General features: G+C 32.7%; 1 protein-coding gene across 1 annotated transcript; it reads left to right on the top strand.

The window, feature by feature from the left end:
* The first annotated feature begins 1,527 nt into the window (after nucleotides 1–1,527).
* On the top strand, nucleotides 1,528–15,474 carry LOC124543452 (solute carrier family 15 member 1-like). The gene is made up of 15 exons (XM_047121683.1): nucleotides 1,528–1,638; nucleotides 2,295–2,436; nucleotides 3,150–3,236; nucleotides 3,387–3,471; nucleotides 4,521–4,710; nucleotides 5,034–5,116; nucleotides 7,239–7,418; nucleotides 8,423–8,659; nucleotides 8,802–9,143; nucleotides 9,298–9,416; nucleotides 9,494–9,640; nucleotides 11,200–11,443; nucleotides 11,937–12,044; nucleotides 12,975–13,121; nucleotides 15,229–15,474. The coding sequence occupies exons 1-15, from the start codon at nucleotides 1,560–1,562 to the stop codon at nucleotides 15,409–15,411; spliced, it is 2,373 nt and encodes a 790-aa protein (XP_046977639.1). The 5' UTR covers nucleotides 1,528–1,559; the 3' UTR covers nucleotides 15,412–15,474.
* The last annotated feature ends 1,840 nt before the right edge of the window (nucleotides 15,475–17,314 follow it).

Here is a 17,314-nt window from a genome sequence, read left to right on the forward strand (position 1 = left end):
ATATTTGAAAAGGAAAGGCTGAACTGTTTAGAATAAACGTGGGTTTAAATCGGGGAGGTTGTGGCTTACGATGTTATACGCATAATAGATTAAAAAAATATATCAAAAACATGTTTAAATTTCATTTAATTGATAGTGTGGTGACTATAACATATATGCATATGATAATACTTTGTATGAGATATTTAATATCTAATATATGAATTAAATATTTATAACCTTTGATATTATCACTTATTCTGATTTATATTTGAAAACGTAATTAGGTGATGAAATATTTTTGTTGTAAAGTATTTATGATTATATTAATTTACGTTAAGTCTCGGCATCGGATGGGTACTAAATAATGTTATCTGTAGCCTATTCCAAAGATGAAACGCCAAAAGAAAAATAAACATTTGACAACCAGACCTTGAGCTATGATATTATTTATGGAACATTTATCTGATCTTTGTTTAAATTAGTTGATCTATTATAAAATTGCATAGAATTCGTGAAACATAAAATTGTTTATCTGTATTCATTCTTCGATTGGAATAGGCTATATATATCTATCTATATTATAATATTTTTTTTATATAATTTTCTTTAGGTTTTCCATTTAAATCGGATATTATATGAGATTAGTAGGGGGTCTAATTTCAATTAAAATTAATTATCTGTATACGAAATAAAAAAAAATTGATGTAACTAAATGTTAATTCTTAGAAATAATGTTATATATGATTATATTTTTTTTGGTGTAACAGTTGTGTTAATAATATGTGTTTCCTTCCTAAATAAATGTGATTAAGAATCATATCTTTTTCTTCATAGTAAATGGTTTTCGTTTTCAGTATGAGTGAAATAACTAATCGCCAATAAGGTAGAAAAAATCTTATATAAATTCATATATAAACCGTGCTAAACTTCTAACGCAATTTTCTAAATCATTTTTTATTTTATTTTGTTAACATTAATTGTAGGATTATTTTACTAAATAGTTATTCGTAGCTCGCACTGCTGCTAATGTTGGGCATCACGGAGACACTACGAATACAGTGAAAGCTTTGTGAGTCGTAGGAATAATAACAAAACAAAGTCGTAATTATCTATGGGATCTTTTGAATGTGCTTGAGTAGATCTACATAATTTGACAACTTATTTTTCTATTATCCTTTTTCCATTTATACCACGTGATATCGCAACACAAATATATGATTTTTATCTCAACTTATCTAACTAATATTATAGATGCGAAAATGTCTATTTGTTACGCCTAAATGCTTAAACCAGTGAAACGTATTTTATGATATTTGGTATAAAGCAAGTATTGAAAACCAAGGAGGGAGTGCGTAATATAATTTCGTAAAATATATACAGAACAAAGACACGGCAGCGGGAACAACAAAGCGAAACGAACGAGATGTTTTGTATATTTTTTATCTGTGTCATATCTGAACAATATTTTGACATTATATTTTCACATCAATGATGACTATTTATTGATCTTCTAAGCGTTCCGTATTAATATTTTAATAAGATTTATTCTAATTTTGTTTTGAATCGTATTTTGTATAATGCATAGCCGTCAAACTTCAATATTTTGTATAATTGCAACTGAATTTTGCGAACGTTTTTCTTTTTGTGGATTGAGAAGTAAGTTAAATTATTATTTCAAAAGAACACTAATAATATTTTTTCAATTGTAACTATACGAGGTGGATTTTTGAAACTAAATATATATAGAGTTTTTTTCCTAAAGGCAAGATCGGCAATGATATACGATCGTTCCGGTCCTGCCAATTGAAAAAAGCAGTAATAAGGTGCTCGAAATACGTATATTAAATGGGTGAAATCGCGCGGAGCAACTAGTTTCTCTATAAAAATGTATTCATTACAATAAGGGTGTTTACTGTATATGCAATGGACATACATAATATGTGATAACAGATCCTACATACATTTAACTCTTTAGCGTAACTACTCATAAATACATGGATAGATGTGGGTAAATAAATATTACGATACATAGCTGTGACACAGCATAGAGTTTTACTCTTATAAACAACATATTAAAAAAAGACAATATATTTTAGTTATTTTCATATATATGTTGGTATTGTCCCTTTATGCTGCTACTTGCTATTTGGTCGTCATTGTAATAAGAAAACATAGTCCGGTGTTTCGTATGGCGAAAATATTTAAAAAAGAATGAGCTACATATATAATATAGCCATTAGCCCAGCAGTGGGAAAATTTACAGGCTGTTACTTTACTTTTACTTTACATATATAATTAATTCTTTTGTGCAGCGATATTATCACTGTACTTGCGCAACGTACTATGCCTACACGAGAATGCGGCTACTGTTGTCTATCATATCTTCATCATGATGTGTTATAGTATGCCCTTAATCGGAGCTGTTCTAGCGGATAATTTTATAGGAAGATATAGGTGAGTTTTTTTCAAGCTTTAGTTATAATTTCTACTTTATTTATTTAATAATAGTAAGTAAATTGCTATAAGAACAAAACGACAAAAAATTGTTTCGATGGATACATTGAATCTGCGAAAGATGATTATATGAGCACGATTGGTTTTTTTCCCATGTAGTAGTCACTAATAGGTAAAGTTTAATAAAAAGCTAGTATAAATCAAATTCAAAATATTTACCAGGCTCATAAAAGAATTACAAGAATTACATCTGTAAATACATTTAAAGCTGAGACTTTCTTAATATAGACTCTAATGAGAAGAACTAGCAAGACATAAGAAATAGTTAATTAAATTACACTTCAATTTAGAATTTAAAGTCTTATTATGAGCAGATATGTAACTGAGATGGCTCAGTGGTTAGAACGCGTGCATCTTAACCGATGATTTCGGGTTCAAACCCAGGCAAGCACCACTGTGTGCTTAGTTTGAGTTTATAATTCATCTCGTGCTTGGCGGTGAACGAAAACATCGTGAGGAAACCTGCATGTGTCTAATTTCATAGAAATTCTGCCACATGTGCATTCCACCATCCCGCATTCGAATAGCGTGGTGGAATATGTTGCAAACCTTCTCCTCAATGGGAGAGGAGGCCTTTGCCAAAGAGTGGAACATTTACAGGCTATTGTTGTTGTAAACAGAGACATTATATTACAGGCTCTGCTTCTTTTCAGGGTGATTTTGTACTTTTCAATTATTTATTTTATTGGAACGATTTTGTTGTGTTGTTCCGCGATTCCACCATTAATGCTTCCTCAAACGTAAGCTATTTATATAATTAATTTTAAATTTATATGAGATGCATCTATTGTACAATTTAATTCAATTCAATAACTCCCATAACGTAAGGATAATTGTAATAAAATAGGGCTTTCGGTTATAATACTAAAGTATATATGCTGGATTTGTAGTTATACGTCGATGATTGGTTTGGCTTTGATAGCGACAGGAACAGGTGGTATCAAACCCTGCGTAGCTGCCTTTGGAGGTGATCAGGTAATGACATACTTAATACCCGTTAGTTCATACATATTTATTAAAAAAAATTAAGTAGATGTAAGTCGCCGCAAGAGAATAATTCTATCAGTTCAGTGTAAGTGAACTAGATGTCACTGTTAAAAAATCAATGATATTTACTTTCAATTAAATAAAACTTTAGTGTTGCTCACCTTAAAAATTCTCGAGTACTGGAAGGTTAATTAATAAAATAATATTGGATAGAAATCTTCATGCGGAAAATAGTTATAAAAGTGTACCGACTCGGTGTAATTTCATTAGGGAATGATAGATGGAGCTGTGCGTTTTTGTAGATGACTGAAGAAAACAACATATTTGTTTCATGTCTGTTTTTTTAATTTTAAGGTGTTGGGAATTAGAACCAGTAAAACTATTTGATTTTTTTATTATTGTACGTACACTTTCCCCTTTAAAGGAATTTCTGTTACTTAATACATAAGAATTCGCCTCTATTTCTTTTAATACATAGTAATGTATTAAATTCTAATGTTGAGGTCTGATATATCTGGAGTCGAGATGGCCCAGTGGTTAGAACGCGTGCATCTTAACCGATGATCGCGGGTTCACACCCAGGCAAGCACCGCTGTTTCATGTGCTTAATTTGTCTTTATAATTCATCTCGTGCTCAGCGGTGAAGGAAAACATCGTGAGGAAACGTGCATGTGACAAATTTCGTAGGAATTCTGCCACATGTGCATTCCACCAACCCGCATTGGAACAGCGTGGGGGAATATGTTCCAAAAACCTTCTCCTCAAAAGGGAGAGGAGGCCTTTAGCCCAGCAATTTACAGGCTGTTGTTGTATTAAATTCTAACTATACTTCAGACTTGTTTTCTAATCATGATTTTATATGTAAGTCGAGATGGTCCAGTTATTAAAAGACGTCACGTATCAACAGGGATTGGAATAGCTTGGTAACATAAGCCCAAGCCGTATTGGAAAAAAACGGGCAAAAGCGTACTCATTGGCCCGGCATTGAGACTTAAAGAGCTACTTTTTATATAAGTACTTATTTTTCTAATTTATAGTTCCGCTTGCCAGAGGACAGTCAGCAGTTGCAAAAATTCTTTTCAACATTCTATTGTACTGTAAATTTCGGAGGATTTATGGGAATGGTTGTGACGCCAGCCCTTCGCAGGAGCGTCATGTGTTTTGGTGATGACGCCTGCTACGCACTAGGCTTTGGTTTTCCTGCAATTCTTGTGCTTATTTCAATTGGTTAGTCGTTTTTAACCATAGTACGTGAATGTTACATATATCCTGTAGCTGTAATAAAACATTGTTTAAATTAGCTTTAGTTGGTACTTACGACTTTTTGTCCTAATATTATATCGTCACATCACAAACGCCATATCTCTCCACAGTCATATGGACTGTGGACTAAAGAGTTTTATAAGGAAGTATTCATACAATCATTCCATAAGGCTAAATCTTTACGAATCATTCAATATTCGTAAAGATTTAGCCTCAACATTAGATCTCACTAGATCGTTACGTCGGTATTTGTTGAAAATCTTAAATAACTAATTTCTCTTTTGTAGTCATATTTGTTATGGGAAAGCCGTGGTATAAAATTAAGCAGCCGAGGGACAACATTACATTGAAGTTCGTTTTATGCGCATGGGTAAGTCAATACCTAAATTTAGTTTTATATTCATCATTTACAGCCGTGTTCCTCGTTTTACAATAATCCTAAATCTCTTATACAAATATGTTATCGCAGACTTAGTAAGCGCTACATCGGCGGGCGCGGAGCGGTAAACTTAGCGCAAGTTAGATATATGTATTATAGGTACATATACATATATATATACTATTTATATTTACTTTGTTCATAAATCAAACATGACAAAGTTATTTTTATATTGTATGCTAACAATTTGATATAATTTGCATTATACCGATTATATATATTTAACATCGCGACAGCATAAATTGTATCGTGATTAAATCGAATTAATAACAAAATATTCTTTATACAAGTTGGCATCGTTTTTCCAACATGAGATTTAAATGTATTAATAGGTCAAGTTAAAAATAGACGTCTTAGCATAGAAACGAACGCCGTGCCCCGGGAAGGATGCAAAATATTGGCTATGAGAAATATATTAAATTGAGGCAGAATTGGATCTAAAATATTTTTTTATGTTATGCTCAATGAAGTATAAAAAAGATCTCAGTTATTAAATTTTAACAAATCAGGAATCGTTTAAAACTCTTGTTAAAATGCAGCATTACTATATAATATGACATTTTGATAATGTGTGCGGCATACGTTAGCTCATAAGTTATTGTAATTTCGAGAATTAAAATAAAATATTATTTAGCTTTTATATCGCATTATATCGCATTAGATTGAAATTCGACAATAGTTAAATGTGATTTTGTATTTTGCTATTATGAAAATAGAAGCATATTTTTCGGATTGTTTTAAAAATTATCTTTCAGGATTCGCTAATTTAAAACATCAATAGGTATCTGAGATTATGTTATTTTATATATCTAAAAATACATTAAATATAATGTAAACTAAATTTGCCTTTCAACAAGTTATTTCCAGACTTCACGTCAGTATTTCATTAAATCGCACGTCATAAAACAGGACATGAAATGCCTTCGGATATTGTTTTCCGTCGCAGCATGTGGAGGTGACTTCGGATAAAACGCACTTCTATTTACTTAGGGTCGATCTTGGCGTACAATTACGTTATATCACGCTTATTAACTGTAAGAATTTTAAATTAGGAATTTCATTTACCTCCTTATAAATATACTTCTAAGTGGTTACAATTTATTATTATCAATACTTTGTATTGTTTTGTTAGTAAGGTTTAAAAAAAAAAAATGTTTGTTCAAGGTAAAGCCTTTTGTCAGTTCAATTCATAATAGAAAAAGATATTAAATACGAATTGTAGGTTTTAAAAACCTAAAATTCTATCATTGTTAATATAGATTAATTATAAATATTGCAACGCAATAATTATATAATACATTTCACAGTACGACATATTATATAATGCTATTTTTTACATTTTTCTTACAATTGAAAAGATTTTATTTGTACTGAATACGATATTGTCAGAATACAAACAATTAATCTACAATATCGTTTTTCATTGTTTAATTGTAAGGTGACCTATGATTAGGCTCCTCTCGGTTGGACGGCTAGAATGATGAAAAATAATTTGCGGAAAATCTACCAAGGCCAAACCTACATTTTTGTGCGTTTATGTAGCATTTTTAGTTATTGATCGCTACTTGAAACTAGATTGTTTTAACGAATCACTTAACTCGTTTATATGAACTATACAAATAGGAAAAAAATAAATTTTACAACTCACTAATAAATCACCTATCAATTATAACAGACAGATTCATAAAGCAAAATATCGCTGGTTCCATACTAGGCAATGCATTGGCTTATATTGCCTGCACCGTCCAAACTTAAATGGTCTCTTCATAAATATACATTTTTTTTTGGAATTTCAATAAAAAAAATCACAGAAAGTTTGAAAATTTTATCGATATATTCCGAACATCATAAATCGTGTTCTTCGTATAATTGATGACCCAACTACAGCACATAAAGGGTACTCAGGCACATCCATCATTTCAATAGAACGAAAATAGTTACAATCATTTTCTCATTTCTGTGTTACTTACTTATGTTACTCTCTTTTTATAAGTAGTTTAGTTATTATAATGTTAAGGCGCCCTACATTTTTGCATTCAATTTTATTTTTTAGTACGCAATTAAGAAGAGAATACGGTACAATAAAAGTATTGATGGTCCTCCCCGTGGACATTGGCTCGACTACTCCATCGAGAAATACGGAGAGAAATTAGTTTCTGATATGAAAATCGTCTGCTCAATATTATACCTCTACCTCCCGGTACCGATTTTTTGGTCGCTATTTGATCAACAGGTTTGTACTCTTTATTTTGATACTAATGTAATAACATAACATACATTATTCAAAATAGGATGGATTATTTTTTTACTATTTCATTTTATAATTCGGAAATAAACATAAATAAACAGTATTCATGGTCAAATATGTATAAAAATATTTGAATGCAAAATTCAGCTGTAAGTACAATAATCAAAAGTATTTTTTAATAATAATTAATTGCGGAGTGACCTGCAATATATCCCTATGCCTAAACAGACGTATTACACTTGATTGTTAATCGTTTCCTTATTCAGCTTGTTTATATTATATTTAAAAGTTATGTTTTCAAGGGACAAAAAGATACATTTATTTATTTGTCAGTTCTATAAAAGGAAAACATTTTCAATTTTATTGTGAACCCAGTTTAAATTGGGCCTAGTTCGACATTGGACATTGATTTTTTGCTACAGGGAACCGAATGTATATACAAGTTAAGCCGCTTAAAGTTGCTTAGTGACTAGGTCAGCGCTAACTAACATTACGATAAAAGTATTTTTAAATGCATTTTGTCAGCTGTGAACACGCTATTTAAACCCGGAGGTTCGTTTAATTTAGGGTTAATAATAAAAAAAACAATTAGGTACATATTTAAACAATAAAGTATAACAATTGTCATATTTCAACATAAAAAATAAATTAAAGCGCTTAAAAGTCTTCACGGTACCATGCATAAGTGATCTCGTGGCGCCCGCCGATGAGACGGAAGGTACCGCTGGTTTTTTGGTGGGTATTCCTGGGCGAAATATATATTATATGTTATAAAGGATATTGCCCAATATCGAATCTATTTTAAGATGTCAACTGGTTAAAGCTGCTCTAGTAATGTGTCATAAATAAATAAAACATTTGCACCTACTCACTTTTCAGTTAATTAACTTGCATACAAATTATAGAAGCGTTCCTTTATACGTAATTTTTACGGAGATGCGAAAATTTCCGCTCATTTAAAACAAAGTAATTACCAATAATATTACCAGGGATCTCGTTGGACGTTTCAAGCGTCTAGATTGCGAAGCGAAGTATTCGGCGTGACATTGATGCCTGATCAGCTTCAAGTGATGAACCCTGCAATGGTGCTATTAATGATTCCTATGTGTCCCGGCGGCGCTTGGCCACTCTTACCTGAACTCTCCCCGCTACATAAAATGTTTGCGGGCGGTATTCTAGCTGCAATGTCTTTTGTTTGCGCTGGTATACTCCAGATAAGTATAGAGGTACATACCTATGTATTCTCATTAATATAATTTAAACGTAGTAAAGCAAACTTTAACTGTAACTGATTTTAATTTAAATTGTAACATTTATATTTTATATATTCAGCAAAGATGGAATTATTTAGATGTTTTATGTCGCTAGCGTTCGACTTTACAACCGCCGGGGCATGAACAGACCGGTCTCGTAGCACTGAATACATTAGGATGTCCGGTGGAATTATCGGTAAGCGGCGAGGGCTCAGCGCGGGTGGACGCACGCGGTACAGCGCTCCTGTCCCCTTTACCTCACCGCGCCTATGATGTCACCGTGACCTGCCCCAGCGATTGCTCCGGTAGAATCATGAAGCAATATACCGTCAGAACGCATCTGAAAACTGTTGCTGGAATGGTTAATTTTTATCTGGCTATAGCTATCATGATGTGCACAATGGAAATTCGAGATGGGGCAGCAAGGCTAGGGGAGAATATTTTTTTACCGTTTAAAGTTAGTGTAGCGTCTCTACAATTTATAATTTATGGCCTAGTATATGAGGCTGTATTTATGTAACTAAACCTTGCGTTTCTGTCCTATTTTAAATTACCAACTTATAAAATAATTCATCATATTTAATTACCAAAATGTTATCTTATAAATGAAATTAAATTGTCTGCAGTTTATGCCAATAATTATAGGACAAAACTCAGACGATGAAGTATCACTCTACTTTATGGATCCAGAAACATTTGTGAAGTCGCTGACGGGAAAACCAAAGTTGAAGTATGATTTGTTTTCAATTTTAAATGACAATGTTCTGAACGAAAATAAATAATTACAAGTTAATGTAATTTCGCTAGGGTTGTTTATATAGGTAACACGGGGCCAAACAAGAACGTGACGATTAATGTGGAAACCGAGAAGAGATTGAATGATATTTACTACGTGTCGAACTCGCCTGTCGATCACATCGGCGAGTCCGCTTACATGTGTCTACAGCCAGGGAAGTTAGTCATTTGTTTTTATATTCGCATTTGCTCTAAACATTATTAAATAATAATTAATAGCGCTCGTTTTTATATAAATAAGTAATACAATTACGTAGAATTCAATGAAGATGCCAATTAGCAGAACATCTCATTATAAACTTGGTTGTTTCTTTGCTTTCTATTCAACATTGGATCCTAGTATCCCTGTTTTATTATTGAATACAATTTAAAATTTTGCTTTAATAATATTATTGTTAAGACTAATGGATTTATGTACGAATAAATAAATATATAGACTAAATCATAAATCGAGATAAGTTTTCGAGTTTATTGACCCGAGTTTAAAAAATAGTTTAAATTATTTTATCATTTCGGCTTGATCAGTTTGGATGGGTTGTACTGGATAGATAAGGCGATAGCATCGTTTGATTGTTACGGACTTTCTTTGATCATATATGTTTGATCATATTGATATTCACGCTAAAATTGCAAGCATGTAAAAGTCTTGTTTGTATGTTTTTTACATACTACGTTTGTTGTTTCCAGTTTCAAGATAAAGCTATTATTTTAAACGTTACTAAATATAAATTACCTTTTGCAATTTGGATAAGTATTTGCAGATATACTCTTATAATATAAGAGCGGGCGTTATATATTAACCGTTAAGCGGACAGAGAAGTATCGATTTTGTATTGTTATTTATAATATTTGTGTATAACATATTGAGGGAAATATCTAAACAGCTAAAAATTTAATTCCCCGAGCAAAGTCAGCGCCGTTAACTAGTTCAATAAACTTCTGTATCGTATTAGTAAATCGTGGAACTACGTGTTTAGATATTCGGTGGAATTGTCAAGTAGCACTTGAAAATTCTAGTGACGCGGTTGACTTAACTTTGATATTGCACCGTTTATTGTAAATATACTTGAAAGCTTATCACATATTTAAACGGCATTGCCATAGTCGTATACGTTATTATCGGTTATCATATCTCGTACATAATGTCGTCAGTTACAAAACTAAATTGAGAACACGGAAGTGAATTGATTTCATTTTTATAAAGGTATATCAGCTTATAATATTTTTTTAAACTTGTCAGTGTGTTTCTTCCTACAGTATTCGAGTGATAGGAAGTCGGCATACTGACATAGATATTGTTTTGCTATACATCTACTGGGAGTTGCGTTTGTTTTGTTCGAAGCTATTGAGACCTGCATACCTATAATCTTCGCTAGTTCGTAATTATGTGTGGAATGAAACAAGTAATTTAACAAATAAAATTTATAAATAATAATATTTGTCAATAATAAATGAATGAATAGTTGATATTATAATGTCCTCGCTAACGGTTCTTCGGTTGTTATCGTTTGGTTTTATTGAATAGAATATTTACATAAAGTCACCTCACGCTAAAATAAAAAGCTCAATCTTGATATGAGGACAAAACATTTACTCGTTAACACGTAGCTCATGTATTATTACTCTTTACAGGTAATATAGATAAAATAATAAAAGTGCAAGATAGCCTGACTAATTATAGTAGATATATGTTTATACTAGCGGCATTATGTTATTAGATTTGAATGGCGCGCTACGAGTGCTGATGGCCAGGTATCAGGATCGGGCGAGGGTGACGTGCGCGCGGGCGGCGTCTACGTGCTGTGTGTGCGCGAGCGCCTGGATCGTTTGGACGCTGCGGTGCTGCACGCGCCCAACCCGCCCAACGAGCTGCAGCTGGCTTGGATCGTGCCGCAATACCTGCTCGTTTCGATGGCTGAGATCATGTTCGCCGTCTCGGGGCTCGAGTTCTCATTCACTCAGGTGATCTTCCTTTTTTAAAGCGGAGGCTATTATTTTTTTTTTGCTTTGCATTACTGCATTTATCTTATATATCTGACCAGGCGTCTTTTATTTAATGCAAATGGATATATATTTGAGTCGAGATGGCCCAGTAGTTAGAACGCGTGCATCTTAACCGATGATTGCGGGTTCAAACCCAGGCAAGCACCGCTGATTCATGTGCTTAATTTGTCATTATAATTCATCTCGTGCTCGGCGGTGAAGGAAAACATCGTGAGGAAACCTGCATGTGACAAATTTCATAGATATTCTGCCACATGTGTATTCCATCAGCCCGCATTGGCACAGCGTGGTGGAATATGTTCAAAACCTTCTCCTCAAAGGGAGAGGAGGCCTTTAGCCCAGCAGTGGGAATTTACTGGCTGTTGTTGTTTGTTTGTTGTTTTGTAAATTATATTTTATATTAACGAAGTGATTGGGATGAGTTTAGTGAGCGAGTACATTTTATTTCCAGGCACCGAAAAGTATGAAGACAATCACGATTGCCGCGTGGTACATGTCTGTAGCGATAGGAAATCTCATAGTGATCCTTGTAGCACAAACCAAGATATTCGAATCTAGGGTAAAAATTTTACATTTTTGTATTTGTTCAATGCTTCAGCGTGATTCAATTGTTTTATATTATATCGACGATCAGCGAAGAGCTCTTTTATATTTCCTCAATTTAAATTTGGTATTCAGCCTTTTATTCGTATCGTATATATTATAATCGAATAAATAGCCGAAACGTTCGTACTCTCCCGCTTATTAATCAATAAATATTTATAAAATAATAAGGTATTATGAAATCAGTAATATTTGTCTACTTACTACTGGAAGTCCAGTGGAAACTTATTAAAAATATAAATAAGTATAAACGATAGTATAAGTAATAAGCGAGTGAGTTTCTTTTTGATACTATAACGACGAATGCTAAAATAGTCCATTTGATGGTAAGTTGTAGGTAAGGTGTTATGTCCCTTCTGCATGTAACACTTATTCAATTCAAACCTGAAAACAACGACACTATTGGTATGTTCCGGTTTGTATTGCTGTTTGAATAGAATATCTGATAAAGGAGTAAGGTACTGCATATCCAATAACCAAGTATTTTATTTCTTTTTGACTACTCAGATGATAGACGTATGCAAATAATCCCTTTCACGTAGCATGAGTACGATGACGCTTTGTTTTTGTAACTTTATAGAAAAATATTTACACAAATAAGTTTATTTTAACTAATAATTAATTATTAGTATTGATGCATGCAATAAAATTGGGTCGAAATCAGACAGGATTGCTTGGAATGCTTTAGTAAAATCAAAATAATGAATGCCAAGTTAAATCATTGAAAATAATATTAAAATTAATTGTGAAAATAAATATAAAAATATCTTATATGTATTACAGACAAAACATTTGTTTATTTCGTGTCTTTTTCGACCGTCAAACGTTATTACTGCAAAATATTAAAAAACAATTAATTTAACATATTGTATTTCTGTACGTATAGGCGAAAGAATTTTTTGTTTACGCTGGTATGCTGATGGCCGCCATGTTTCTTTTTCATCGGATGGCTGAAGGCTATTGTTCGAGAACAATAGAGGGAGACGGATCCTCCTCAGAAAGTCATCCATTATTGCAGCACACACATTCTAGGGTTAGAAAATTTTATAATAACTAAGATGTACCAATTTAATCAACGAGCGTGTCGGTCGCGAAATGTAAACATCAGTGTTTTTCTGGGTTGCACTTGCATCTTAATCAACAATGAGACCCAGACGGGAGCGTCGTTTGTATTCGTGACAAAAGCGAAATCCGCCCTATTTACTTTCCATGCTGCCTTTTACGTGTCGCAGATCTATTCTACTGAACATCTGTAGCTATTGAAATATATCATCTGTAATAGAAACATGTTTCATATGATTTACAGCAAATAATTGTATAGCATGTAAATATGTAGTATTATTTCATAGTAAAAGGTATGAATACTCTGTGATTCGATTTTAAACATGAAAATTTATATGTAATTTCTTTCATAACAATACCAACGTCTTTATACATTTTTATTGGAAAACAATATCATAATATTTATTTAAGTACAATTTCTATTCTTTAGTGAGCTGTCTAGAGCAAACGAGCTCCCCCTCGTACCGAGTTTGAAGTAGTCGTAGTTCGAAAGGATTGCATGAAATCATCAACATAAGTATTTCACAGAAATATATAAATGTCGTGGAATATTATAAATTTAAATCTATAAAATATATTCTTAGAAATTCCACGCTTTTAGTTTCGCAAGTCTGTATTTTGTAAATTTATAACAGAATTATACAGGTACTTAAATACATTATCATTGGTACCTGTAAATTTTATGATTGTGCTCTCATTGTTGTTGGTTAAATTTAATGTTTTAGTTTCAAAGCTCATGATTTGCTTCAATTATATATTATTTTTCTTATCTTATGTATCTTATTAATAAATAATTATTCAGTGTTAAAATAAACTTAACTTTAACATAGCCCTGCTTACTGCTATAATAGAGTTAATATATATTTTAATTCAAATAGTCAGAAATAATGAATATGCTTTACCGTAATATAAGTGGGTCAATGAGTGAGTCAGTGCAATATCCTAAAAACTTCAAATTTAAAAGTAACTAAATATTAAAAACATGTTGTATATTATTTTTTATAAAAAAAGCTGTTCCTAGACTAACCAAATTTCATCGAGTTCCTGTGTTAACGATACCTCAATGTTTGAAAATGAAAGCTTCTGACTAATTTTTCTTACCTTTAATGACTTAAAATTGAAACGCGAAAACTAACTGTAGTAATAGTCAAGAAATTGTGTGGGCTATGAAACGAGCTATAATCGGAGCAATTTGAAGGCTAAATCTAGAAATGAGAAGTTAAGAACGCGGTTGGCAGACTAAAAGACCGCTAGCTGTTGAAGTCCGAAAGAGAAGACAGTGGAGCAGCGTAGGACCAGCTCAGGTGGACCGATGATTTGACGATACGCAAGGATAAGGAGCTTTGGCATAATTTGAGGGAGGCCTATATCCAGTAGTAGATTCTGATTGGCCGATGTTGATGATAAAAACTTAACCGATATAAAAAGCGTTTATTTCATATTTGATAAGAAATTTCGATCGATACTTCCGCTTAAATGTTTAATTAGGTCACTGAAATTTTTAATTGTTAGCTTAGAAACACTGCTGTTCTTTTTCAGCATTGCATTTTACTTAATTTAGCGATTAATTAGTATCGCCAGTTAATTTTCTCATATATATGATTTTACGCCGCTCGGTTTAATATTAAATTATCCCATTAACAGCTGCCAATTATTTTCTTATTCCACGGTTTAAAAGCTTAAATATTTGAACTGATAAAATTATTATGTTTATGTATTATTATATGTATGTTTTTCTTATAAAAATGTAAAGACAGTGTGAGTTAGAATTGAATTTAGAATTTACACGGCTATCATGATATGAGCATGTTATGCGGAGGAATGAGGAACATATTGGGAGGAAGGTCTTGAGCATGAATGTGAATGGATATAGAGGTAGGTATCCAATGAAATAATGGATGGATTGTGTGAAAGATTATATGACTGGAGAGAATGTTACTTGTGAGATGATTTCAGATGGGGAAGTATGGAAGAAGAAGACATGCTCCGCCGACCCTAAGTTCATTGGGGTAGAGGTAAGAGGATGGTGATAAATTAGGGTTGGATTTTAAGATTTTTCTAATAGTGTATTATTATAGGCGATATCGGTTCATTCGGCGAGAACATCTGTAAGTCGTGCGTACAGTGAGCCGGGGAGCAGTGAGTCCTGCCTGGGTCGCATGGAGCGCGCCAGACCCTCGGCCTGGCCCGCGCACTCTGTCGTCCACGTCGGTACTCCGAGCACCACCGATCGGAGAAATACTACCTTAGCTAAAGATTAACTTACACTTTCGCCTATTGAAAGCGTTGTTCACCATGTGATTGTACGTGTATAATTTAAGCTTTTCCATCTTAATAAATGATTAGTATTACTTTTCGTATATTTAATTGAAAATTCGAAGTTATTGCTTAATTTTTTTTTAAATTACATAATGAGTATTACATGGAGTTGTACAAATGACGATACAATTTGAGAGGAACACTTGAGATTGAGTATTCTCCTTTACGAACCGATTTCTGTGAGTATACCAAGTTGGGGAGTTGGTGATACAATTCGACATTATTATTCTTAAGATATTAAAATTTGAAATTAAAATTAAAATTATTTAGGCATTTTTTTTAATGTAAACTTATAGTACGACACAACTTAGATGTAGCATCGGCAAAATTCGTAAAACCGATCACATCCGAATTGAGTACGCTGTCCCAAATTATCAATATTTATTTCTCGTGCGAATATGATCTTTGCACAAACGTAATCTTGTAATATCATATGACCTAATATATTCGTCAATTTGACGCGTCGATTTACATGCACTTGCTTTCTCTGACGCGTGAATCTATTGCGGCGAATAGCGTCGAATGGCGCGATATAGGTATAGCTATTTCTATTGGTTGTGTAAATCGGCAGTAATCGGTTTTATTTTCATTCCATTGTATTTTCCGATGCTACATCTAATTTGTGTCGTACTATACATACTTTCTCGGCAGTTTTGCTTAAGTACTCAACCAGCGAATTGACAAAAAACCAGGTAGTACATTTGTCAGTTCGCCTATGTATATAATAAAACTTGTAACGTGAGTAACGAGGGTAATTATCGTTATGACAGTAGGAAAATTGGTCGATAGGATAGCAGATTTGTATGACATCATACGAAATTTTATTTCTACGCAACGTAGTATAGGATCGGATTAACTTTGATATGCATAAACCTAATAGTTATTTGCATTTCTAAGGTCTACTCCTACAAAACTCAAGCAGCTTAATTTGTAATCCTTTTCAGACAGACGTCTTCTCATCATATGACTAGATGCAGCTGATTAGTACCGTATTTAATATGCAATATTTCATAACACACTATGCATACAAATCTTCTATGTGGGATAGAAATGACTAATGGTGATATTTAATTTTATAAATATATATTTAAGGATAAATGTTTATAAATACATGTTACCATATCTTAAATTTATTTAACTTTATCTATTATGTTATTAAGAAAAAAATAAAATTAAAATGGGACCCCACGGGAAGCACTACCTTTTAAACAAAAAAAAAATGATCGAAATCGGTCCACCCAGTGAAAAGTAATGAGGTAACAAACATAAAAAAAAAGTACAGACGATATAATAACCTCCTCCTTTTTTAAGTCGATTGAAAAGACTGTTAACCATTTAAGCATACAGGACGTTAATTAATTCCATATGTAAATTTTAGGGATGGATGGAGTAATGCATTTTCTGTTCAATCCACGAAGACGCGCCCAATTTTCTGCAACGGGGAGACATTAGTTGGTAAATTCAACCTAATCTTTAGTCTTGAGTCGTACTCGGCTCTGTGTATATGGCTAGTTTAATCAACGTTGTCGTGGATATAAAAATACTTTAAGTGGTAAAAGGATAGATCTCATCTTCTGAAATCCTTGTATAATGCCACGGACTATAATTCTGGTGAAGAAATATCTTACAAAAAAACAACTATCCAATTAAAAACATATAAAGATAGCTCTAGAAAGAACAAAGTCGAGGACTTATTAAATGATTATGGTTTCACTGCATTGCGCTTGCCCCCATATCAATCGGACCTTAATCCTGTCGGAAACAATAGAAAAATTTTACGTTGCCAATATAAATCCTTTATAAAGCTTTTGATCAAATAAACTTTGACGTTTCGACCAATACAAG

This window comes from Vanessa cardui, chromosome Z (genome assembly GCF_905220365.1).
Source record: "Vanessa cardui chromosome Z, ilVanCard2.1, whole genome shotgun sequence".
NCBI lineage: Eukaryota > Metazoa > Arthropoda > Insecta > Lepidoptera > Nymphalidae > Vanessa > Vanessa cardui.